We start from the raw sequence: 11,648 nt of genomic DNA on the forward strand, positions 1-11,648 counted from the left end.
GGCCTTGCCAAAGCAAGTACTGGTCTGAGAAAGGCTGATACAGATTATCTGTGACCATGTGGTAATCAACCAGAATTCGTTCCTGAGGACTGCCAGGCTCAGTTTACATCCATTTTTACAGCTGGACCATACTGATGTTTTATAATGCGTGATGTGTTATACATAATGATGTCTCTTACACAAATGGTATAATTTTTTTATCAAGCAAGATTTGTTTGAAACGAATGCATAATCATGAAGACCACAGCATAGTGATACTTGAAAATGTTCCAGAAAATATGTTAAGCACAATTAAATCTTCCTAAGGAGTCATGTCTCCCTACATGTTTGTAGAAGTGGTATGGTTTGTATGTGGCAGTTGGTGATAAAGTACTGCTGCTGTAAGCTCTATAACAAACCTTACTGGGAAGTGTTGTACCTGTCTGTCAGACACACTTGAGAGATGCTGCTCATCTCTAAAGTTGCCACCACAGTGAGCAGGAATGAGCAATAATACCTTTACTTGATCAAATGTGGGCCTGATCAGTTGAAAGAATTAAAGATTTCTCTTGGCGTTTTAAAACTGCATGACATTCACAAAACTCTCCATCATCTACAGGTTACAACATCTTAAATTCTGTTTTAGAGGGACTTGTTTAAGCCTGGCTAGGGCATTGTGCAATGTACTTAATTCAGAATAGCTGATTGTAGCTTTGGATCCATTCCAGCAGCCTCTTGGGTTCTCTCTTATCCTCCCCTCCTGTGCTTCTTCTCTTGTTTTCTGCCTTTAGGAGGCCTGAACACCCTCCATGTACCCCATTTCTGGCCTTGCACTTCATGCTTCTCTAAACCCTCTAAAACTTAACAGAGCTTACACCCATCTCACTAACAGTGAGTCATATCCTCAGGTAGCAGAAAACGGAAGAGCTTAATAAGGTGGTGCTACATTGATTTGTGCCATTGATTAACACTTACACTCTCAGGATCTGTTTTTGCATGATGAAGGGTACGTATTATATTTATGGCCTAATGCTATCTGTGCAGAGTCTGAAACAAGATGTTTTGTCTGTGTTGATTCTCTGCAGCATGCTTTGTAAAGTCTTCTTTTGAACCCTGTGCGGTGCCAGTAATACTATGGTGCAACAAACCTCTTCTGATTTCAGTAACAAGATAGCCCAACAAACTTCAGTGACAAATGTCCAAACAGACCACATGTTACCTTTGCTCAGTTTGAAGACCTGCCAGCCATGGCTGTGCTGTTTGGTTGATTAAACATCTGTAAGGCAGCTTTTGAACTCAAAGCAGATAGTAAATATCCTCACATAACAAAATCCTCAGCTGCTAATTTCAGCAGGGGCAAGACTGGTGATGCTTCCCCAATCCAAATCCTGCACAGTTTTGTTTGCTATGTTGCAGCTGTTCAGTGAAATAATTATAAAAAGCTCAGAGAACAATAAAATGCTTAAAGGGGGGAAAGAGGAGAGGAAGTCTTGCAGGATTAGGATTAATTATTTTACAAAACAGAGCAATATGACCCCCAAATCTACTGGGGTCCATGAAGAATCTCCTACTCAAGCCAACAAACTCTAATTTAGCCTCCACAGTAGATAAAAAACTCTGCTCAAAGGTCACAACCTTAGGCCCTCCATGCTCAGGAACACAAGAATTGCATATACAACCTTCATGGGCTCTCCTTGTGCATACATTCATGTGCTCTGCTTTACCACAGGTTCACATGTGATGTTCCTTCAACCAAACCCCCTCCTCCTCACAATTACCATGGATGGTGCTCCACAGGCAAGCAGTTGCCCAGGGTTGTACTGTCTTTTCATTTTACAATGGTGCTCTGCAGACCATTTAAATTTTCAAGGATATGGTGCTCATCACTCAGCTGCCTCAGTGGCTTGCAAACATTAATTCCCTGGGCACAACTTTCTTCTTTTCACAGCTGCAGAAACCAGGTGAGAACATTAAGTCAAAAAGTATTTATTAATTTACAGGAACTGTTTTGATAGTCTTCAGAGCACACCATACGTGCAGATCCCACTGAGAGCGGCTATAGCTCTGTGCCTGCACTCGGGCTCACGAGGAACATCCAGCAGCCAGCTCTGAGATGCCTGAGCATCTTACCTCTGGTCCCACAGGAGCCAGGTGATGAGGGCAGGAATAGCATCTAATTCTGCAGAGTATCAACTGTAAGTAAGAGACAACTGTGCCCCACCTGGTCTTACTGCATACATTACAACCTACGCAACAACTAAAGCATCCTTCATAATTCAGATGTGATGTCACCTCAGTTCTGGCTTTTCCTAAATTGTAAGAGCTTGATTTTGTGATCTTCTATCTCTCCAAACATTATTTTTGTAATTTAATAGGCTTTAAAAATCAAGACCAGTAAGAGTACATCAAGCAGAAGAATTTCTGTCTTTGCTGTCATGCCAAGAGAGGATGTGACAATTTGCTGGGTGATGTCCCAGGTAGAGGCTACCAATGTAAGACTGGACACGGCAGTAGCATGTGCCAGGCCTCCTGTGACGCTGACGGAAGGCACAGCTCTCTGGTGACCTTCAAATGCAGAACACTTAAGCTCTGGTCTTCCCAGCAAGGCCAGAGGAACTGGAAAAAGCTGATAACTGATCACAAACATTAGGTTAGGTAAGCTAAGAGGGGTTTCCTGCTTCATGCGAAGGGGATTGCTGGATGAAGCTGGGGTGAAGGAGGGGCTCCTCAGGACTTCCAGTTGAGGGCTGAATTAGGGCCTGACCTTCAGCCTGTATCTTTGTTTTCATGTTGCTATCATCCAGTCACTTCTCCCTGTGTTTGTTTGAAAGGCTAAAGGCTAGATAAACTTTGGATTTAACTTTAATTCATGATTGAAGGACAGAAATGCAGTTCGCTACTTCAGCTGCCCTGCTCTTGGCAGGTTGCCAGAGCAATAGTTGAGGAGTCTGGGATTAGGTCTGGTTTGTGTGCCCTAGATGTGAGCCAGCCCTGGTTTGCCCAGCACTGGCCCTGTCTCCTTTCCTACCACCAGTCTCCAGCACCAGGTTCCAAGCAGTACCTTCTCCTCCTTTTACCTGCTCATTCCTGTCCTTCTTCTGGACACCTTGTCTTAGACGCCATTCTTCTTCAGCCCCAGCTCTCATTACTAGCCAGCCCCAGCATATGATCCCACATTTTCCCCATGCAGTGTCCTAGGCACTGAGGGACCCAGTAAGCCCTCCAGTCTGTCCACCTTATTCACCTCATTCTACTTTTATCCCCTTCCTCATCCACTTTTTCTGGCGTTGTTTGTTTGCTTTGTTTTGCTTGTTTGTTTGTGTTTGGTTGGTTGGTTTTGCTTTGGAGTGAGTATGCAGAAGAGAAAGTATTTCTGTTCCCAGTTCCTCTGTTTTGTGCTACAGTGGTCTTTGGAAGAGTGACTGCAAGCACATGTATGAAAGAAAGGCAAACTTATATCCACCAAATCCTATAACAAATTTTTATAAACTTAGAGGGAGACAGACTCACGTAAATACATATGACTTTCACTATAGCTATGATCTGACTGTCATGTACAATAAGATCTCATGTAGAAAAGAGAAATATGACTTTTCAGTGTATGAAATTGGGGCATTAAGTCAAATTGCAACATGTTTGCTTGCAAAAAAATAATACCAAGAGTATTATTAACTCCCTAAGAGTCAGAAGAAACAGGAGATCTTTTCACGCCCCTTTGAAAGAGGGTTGGAAACAGTAGAAAGGAGCTCCAAAAGAGATGAGTTTTGCCAGTGTTCTTTCAGACCCCAGAGAATATAACTGTAGGCTAGGATCCTGTAGACTCCTTGATGAATTATGGCATAGGACTCCTCTGAAAGATCAAGATTCTTGGGTTCAATAGCTTTGACCTTCCTGACCACTGGAGCAGATGGTTCCCTCCAAAGAGGTTAAAATTATTTGTGAAAACTAGGACACCAATAAATCAACTGGAAGAATAAGGCAATCTTAGTTCTGGAGAGCAACCCATAAAATGCTTTGCCTAGTGATGAACTGGGTGTCAAAGCTGGCGGTGTGCCACGCAACATGACTGGTTGCATGGGTGAAACAGAGCTGTGCAAATATAGTGGTTCAGTGGTGTGGAGAGGTTGTCCTTCATCCCAAACAGTTGTTAACCTCACACTGGCCCTAGGCTTATGATGTCTTCTTCTCAGCTGCTCCTGAGAAGCCTGTCTTCCTCTTAGATTTTGGCCCAAGGGCAGAACTTGAACTAAGTCAAAACAACCTGAGTAACAATGACATGGGTACAGCAGCTTATCATGCTGTGGAGGCTCAGACCGAAGGAAAGAGATCCAGCAGCAGCCTCGCTAGAGACCTGGGCACTAAAACTGGAGAAGTGTTGAGGCAGCATACACCGCATTTAAGATCTGTCTTACTAGTGTAATGTCTCCCTGTCTTTAAAATAAAGCATTTGAATGTGCTATTCAGAAATATCAGGTGAACTTCTGGCCTCTCACTAGTAGCTAAAAATAAGAACCAGGGTACACTTTGTATTTCACTTCTTTATATACTAACTTGAGATAGAGTGTATTATTTGTTGAGAAATTTATCCACAAACCTAATTTGTTTTGCTAATGCACCCCTCAAATGCACTCATCAAATATTCTGAGTACATTCAGACAGCATCGCAAACTCTTTGCTCTTCTTGATCTGTGCTGTGAGTTTGCTCATGTGGATCACATGGAAAATTACTACCAGATCTAGAAAAAGAAAATTCAAGTAAAATACAATGAATTTCTGCTGCAAATTTTATCATTTTTTTGGTCTCATAATGACACTAGATACATTACATTAATTTTATATACTTAGCAACAAAGAAGGGGTATTCAGGAGTAATGGTTGTACAGTGTAATACTATGCGCTATATAGCAAATGAAACTTTTATTTTGAGAAACTTGTTAATATGTATGCTTTGGAGTAAAACATTTGTTCTTGGTCATTGATAGGATACTTCCTAACACATCCTGATTGAAAATGTATTCATTATTTCATGGTAAGCTCAGTTAAGTAGCCTTCAGCAGTAAACCAGGCCTCTTTCAAGTTGGTGTGTACTTTGGTCCATGTCACGTATCAATTTCATCAGAAAACAGAATGAAAACTTTTGGTAGCAAGCCATATTTTATGGAGAAATAGTTCTAACACTCGCCTCTAAACAAAGAGCAGAAACTACTGGCCTGCAACGCAGGAATGACTGAATCAAACAGGTTTGATCAGAGTAACCTTCCAAGCATCATAAAGTTTGTTCTGCTTGGCCAACAGTTGAGCACAGAAAACAAGTTCAGATTTTTTTGTAGTAATCAAAAATTTATTGAGAATTTGTACAGAAAATAATAACCATGTACAGAGGTAAGCACTGCTCAGGGAAGAGTCTTGGGCATTTTCCAGTCAACAGTGTTTTACAGTAAAACTGAACTGTGTAATGTCACATAAGTTCAGTGTCTAAGATATAAGATATTTGTTTCCCTGGTCAGACCAGTCTTTGTGAAACTGCCCCTTTACGAATCTCCAACCTAAAACAGAAAAAATAAAAAGAAAAGAGTGCATTTTAATATTATTCTAAAGAAAGAAGTACATAGGCTATGATGACATGTTGATAGTGTTCAAACACAGTTATACTAGTTGGAAATTAAAAATGTAACACTTAAAAATACATGAAGACAAGGGATTATTTCTGATCACAAGACTATCCATTAATCTATCTGTTAAAAGAAATAGTAATATGGAAGGTATATTAAAATCAAAGTACAAATATTTCTGTGACAAAATGGTAAACTGTATGGGGATATAGCGGAAGATTTGGCGAGGAGGTTAGTTAAATGTAAATACACTCAAGTGACTTGCACCTGTCTGTAGAAAAAGCACATACATCACACTAATTGTTTTACTGACCTTGTGTGCTTGATGAGTAGAACCTCTGTGTTAGATAACATAAGCCTGTGAGAAACTCTAGGCACCTTATCACTATGTCTGAGATTCCTGCTCTGTTGTGACAAAGAGTAGGAGGCTGCGCCTGCCTGAAGTCTTGAAATACAGGTGAGCTCAGCAGGCCCAGTGATGTTCCAGCAGGGCTGAACTGGCCAGCGCCTGCATCCCTGCTTGTGTTACCTCTGCCTGGGAGCTCAGGTGTGGCTTCGGAGATCCCTCAGTAGAGAGGTAACTAAAATAAAACTTGCTCTTTGCAAATGCATTCGTGGCCTCTGGCTCTTCTTGCGACGTGCCTGCGTGTGTGTACACATAAACAAAGCCAACTTCTCTAAGATATGGTGTCCTATTCAGTTGTCCATGCTCAGTGTTTGAAACAATACCTATGTTCTTTTGTAATTTTAAATATCTCCCCAGCCCTGTGGTCGAACCTGTTTGGTGTTGCCTAAGTTGTGCTGCTGTCCATCTACTGACAGTCTGTTGAATGGGATGATTTTCATTGCTGTTTTCTTCATGGAGTACCACCGGTCACGCCAGGTTGCCCAGATAATGCCATTGTCATATCCATGTGGACCAGCATCTTTCGATGTGTACACACCATCTAAAAAACATCGGTTAGAGCAAAACAGTTGCTTTCAAAAACGGCTGATCTGTCTATACATTTTTCTGGTACTAACGCCTCCATAGCATCCCTGAGCATGCTAACAGGCCTTGCTCACTGCCTTTCTCCCCCCAGTTTGCTTCTCTCAGGACTAATTCTCCCACTTTGGGCTGGAGAGCAGCTGTAAGTTCCTACTGCTGGTGTTAACATCTATTGCAAAGAATGCGCTATGCCAGCTTCAAGAAAACCAGAGAGTAAAACATACTCAATGGAACTGACCTATTTTTCTTTGTCACTGAAATGTGGTGTCCTGGGTCATAGGTATTTAGAAGGTACTTTACCTATATAATATTTTCCATTGAGGTGGCCAGCATGACATCTATTCATCCACCATCCAGATCCATCTTGCTCAGCACAGTTGCCAGCAAAGTTATCATTGTCATGATCATAGGTACTGAAACGCATGCCATTATGATAGGTAAAGGATTTGTCGCTTGGATCATCTCCAAAATCAAAGCCATCAAAGGCATCCCCAGCTTCACCACCAATAAAGTAGGCGTAAGTCAGCCGATACTTGTCTTCTTCACTTCCCACTTTGAATACAGCATAGTCAGCAGTGCTGTTAACAAAGGAGAATGGTGAATATCAGCATGCTGCATTCCCAGTACATGTGCAAATGAGAAACACATAGGTGTTAGAACTGCAGAAAAAGGCATTTATGGCATCCTAGCATTTGAAAAGGAATTGGTTTTGCATGATTGTGTGCCTCAGTTCAATGACACACATTGACCAGCATTTGTGTTCCAGTGTCAGATGTTTTCTGACTACTACTCTTCAGTGATGTATGAAAGATCTACATTATATAAACATGCACATGTATGTATCTCCCACATTCATAATACTTGGGCTTACTTATATCATGAGGAAATTCTTGGTGGAAGGAAGAAGTGGATGTCTCAAGAAATAGCAAAGCTAGTAAGCCTTCCTGGAGAATGGAATATAGGATGGAATGGAATGGAATGGAATGGAATGGAATGGAATGGAATGGAATGGAATGGAATAGAATAGAATAGAATAGAATAGAATAGAATAGAATAGAATAGAATAGAATAGAATAGAATAGAATAGAATAGGATAGGAGTAGTTCAGTTGGAAGGGACCTAAAACAATCATGTAGTCAATAAGATGCATAAGATGTGAAGAATCTTGAATAGAAGAAACAAATTCCTTCTGCCAACTAAACTAGGGCTGCCAGCATGTGGCCTTCAGACATGCATGTGTATCTCGCAACAAGTCACACAGGGTGACTGCTGTCATAGCTGTGAGGTCAGGAGCCAAAACAGTGTCCTATTCATGTTAGCAGGTCTAAGGGGTCATCATTTTTTCAGAGAGCTGTACAAACTGATGGAGCAGTAGAAGCAGTAGGATTTAAGCTGTCATTTCCAGGAGTATCATAAGCAAATACCTTTTTTTGCCACTCCAGTCCTCCAGTTCTATTCGTAAGGTGTATGGCAGAGTGGACTGTGTAGTTATTAAATGAATCTTTTCATTGCCCAGCCAGAACTCAGTGGTGTCATCTGGAGACAGATGTCCAAATCCTTCCTTGTACTGAACCCAGTTTTTCTTGAAGTCCTCACTCCCATCCAGTCTCTGGGGAAAACAAAAAAAAACCCAAAAACCTAAATCAAAAAAAGATATGTATCTTATGTAGGTAAATAAAAACTGTACTGACGCAGTAAGCTTGCTCATGGTAATAACACGTAAGTGTCATACCCTCTGTAATACAGTCCAGCCGTTGCCATATGAGTCAATCTCACAGTAGACTAGGAATGACTGCTTGGCTCTTTGAGGCTTGATAAAGTAAAGACCACTTTTTCTGGCTCCTTTATTTGCAATGTCTTGACAATCTGAAGTAAAGATATTCAAAAGATTGTTATTAATCTAGGTACAGTTCTACCCTCACATTTATTTGATATTGTAACTTTTTCAGTGCAAGAAATACAATTCATCTAAACATCCTTGTTGCACAATTAGCTATTTACTCCACATACTTTAATGTAATTGCCATAAAAATCCTACTGAAGGTCAAAGGACTTGTGTAACATGAGGAGGAATTTACTCTCATGTAGAGTTTTAGCAACCGAAGTGTAAAATATAGTAGTTGCATTAATATCTACATCAACAAAAATGGCACTTTTGAAGCTAATGGAATAATAACATGTTTTTCAGATGGTTCAGTAGAAATGTGATAAGGAGTTATCTTCTGTTTGTCCTAAATCCATGGAAACTCTACTCATGTTTAGCATACATTTTGGGATAATCATATGTTGGACAAAAAAGTCAATGGAACAAGCAATACCTCTGTTCCACCTGAATATCCTGTTTGCAGAGAATCTACCCAACACCTATATTGATTCAAGCCCTGGTTTCATAACGTGCAATCTTATATACCTCTGCAGAAATCTATGGCCCATAAGATTATAAATAACTCATCGCTGTGATGCCAGCTTGTGATGCCAGCCATACTTGTAATGGGATTAACCCTCCACCACACAAGAAGCATTTTTCACACCTCTTCCTGTTGTCTCCTGTATTTCAGCCGTGTCTCTGCATGGCTCCTGACAGTGCGACTCAAGCTGGGCAATCTTCTCTTTCAGCTGTATGATCCTGTTGCTGTTCAATATATGTGTATCTGTCAACTGTCTGGACAGAGAGACATAAGAATGGCTTGTTGTTTCAGCTGTTTCTGAATACGTAACACACATTTCCCTGCATACATGCCCCACCGGTGTAGCATGCTGCTACATACACCCCTCTAACAGGAAGTGGCTCTGTTAGTATCAATATTTAAAGCTGAGGAAACTATACAAAGTAGGAAAGCACATGCTTAACCTTATGCAAAATGTAATCTTCTGCAAAACTTGACTCTAGTCAGCAAAACTCAAACCAGTAATTAATGTATGAATATCTCTATGTACGCCTTCCTATGTAACCTGATCTAGGTGTTCCTGCTCCAGCAGGGGGATTGGACTAGATGATCTCTCAAGGTCCCTTCCAATCCCTAACAATCTGTGATTCTGTGAAACTTTTCCTTCGTTGTCCTGAAGCAAATGATAAATTATTCCTCTTTAATTATGGATGCATTTGTGAAACATAAATGCTGCAAATAAACTGCTGCAGTGTCAAAATGCATAAATCATCTTTGATATAATGTTATACAAGTGGAGATTTTTGTACATTCTGGTCATAAAACATATCCTTAAGATTTAGAAAAGTTAATGATGTTTTCAGTTGTATTTTCAATGTCAACTTACAAAAGACTACCCCTGAGTTTATATTACCTATGATTTATATCAATGTAACTGAGCTGATTTTCATGGATATATGCAGCGAAATTAGACAGAGTGAATGATTGTACAAATATTGCACACACTCTGCATTGCAGCACAAACTCATATCAATAAAATCTCCAAAGGTCAAGAAAAAAATTTTAGAAGTAGCTGGCACAGCAAAAGAAACATAAATAAAAATATTGTCATGCTTCCTGACATTCTTATCTTGCACTCCTTGAATAATTAATGACTTATTCAGATGAGCAGAGAATGCAATATCAGATCCTCACGATCCTTCTGTGTCTTGCTAAGCAGCTGCTAAGGACAGTGTGGGCACAATGGTCCACATGAGCACAAAAAACCTTTCTGAGGGAGCCTTAGCTGCACTTAATAAAAGGACAGAAAGAAAATTATTTGGATTGCCAAGTGGTATAAAAGGTGGAAGATACATACTGTATAGTACTTTCATGAGACAAAATAGTGTTTTCATATCTGATAATTTCTTCAATTATTTTCCTGGACTTTTGAGTCAAGCCATCAATTGAATCTGTAAAACAGACAAAGGTGTAAAATTATTGCAATCAGGCAAATTAAAAACCAATAAAACTACATAAACTACGTTTTTCAGTTGTGTAGTTATCATTATATTCTCACTTGGTAGTGTCTGCCTCTCTGGAGGATAGAGGCTTTGGATGTGTTGAATCACATGTTCTACTGTTCCCGTGGAGTTAGTAATTTGCTGTAAAATTCTCTCCATTTCCTGCAGTTCATTATCCATAGTGAGATGGTATTTATTAAAGAAATCGGCAATGCCACAGGTCGTTGGGCAGTAGCTACCCTAAAGAGGAAAGAATAAAAATTGGCAATGTCTCAGGAGAAAAAAAACCAGGAGAGCAGAATATATGGGCAGGGGAACTTTCAGGCACTGCTTATACAAATAACTGTGGATAAAAAGGGGAGGTGTTTGCCATTTTGTCTACTGTATTTGAATGTACAGAGTCAGTTTAGTTTCACACTGTGTGTACATACACACATATAGCATGAAAAGCATGCATGCTGTTACTTCTAGTGTCTTCTGGATATCTGCTTTTGTCAACAGTGCAGACTTCACTGCATTTTTACCAAGCATACACCTCTATTAATAGATAACACGTTTAAGCACAGTGCATTTAGGACATATAGAAAATAACAATGAAGTTCAAATAAAGCTACAAGTGATAATGGTAGTTAATTATCAGCATAGGAAAGCTTTAATCAAGCTCTTAAGAGAAAAGAAAATTGTTCAGGTACTTACAAATCGTTCATCTAATATGCAGCAGTTTTCTCTGGTAGCAATGTACTGAAGAGAAGAAAGAAGACCATTTTCAGTTAACTTTCTCTAACAGCATTTTCTGTGCTGATACATTTTCTAGCACTGTCACTTACCGCCATGCTGGTGGAAAAGAGGAGGGAGAGGAGAGACCCCAGAGGAGCCCAGCTCTGTAACCTCAGCACCATCATGTCTGCCCCACCAGGCGCTGCCGACTGCCGGGTGCGAGTCCTGCAGTCAGCAGCCGAAAATGTTCAGCCCAGCACAGGGCAGCTCCAGTTTAAGAGAGCAGGCTGGAGCTGGGGGCGGGCAGCGGGAGGTGGCGGGAAGAGGTGGAGTAGGGGCTTGAGGTGGATTCCCAGAATTTGCACTCATCTCTTACTCCTCCCATTTTCAGAACCTGCTTCCCACTTATCCACTTGATCTCTGCTCCAGCCAGAAAGTCTCGAGGAAAACGGGAAGGTGAGAC

General features: G+C 40.6%; 1 protein-coding gene across 1 annotated transcript; it reads right to left on the bottom strand.

The window, feature by feature from the left end:
* Positions 1-6,338: 6,338 nt before the first annotated feature.
* FGG (fibrinogen gamma chain) lies at positions 6,339-11,370 on the bottom strand (the record flags this gene model as incomplete). Its single annotated transcript, XM_080343587.1, has 9 exons — positions 6,339-6,538; positions 6,880-7,157; positions 8,004-8,188; positions 8,312-8,445; positions 9,111-9,241; positions 10,324-10,417; positions 10,525-10,708; positions 11,165-11,209; positions 11,296-11,370. 9 exons carry the CDS (start codon positions 11,368-11,370, stop codon positions 6,339-6,341), a joined length of 1,326 nt encoding a protein of 441 aa, XP_080199713.1.
* Between the last annotated feature and the right edge of the window lie 278 nt (positions 11,371-11,648).

Source organism: Nesoenas mayeri (assembly GCF_963082525.1).
Source record: "Nesoenas mayeri genome assembly, chromosome: 4".
Classification (NCBI taxonomy): Eukaryota; Metazoa; Chordata; class Aves; order Columbiformes; family Columbidae; genus Nesoenas; species Nesoenas mayeri.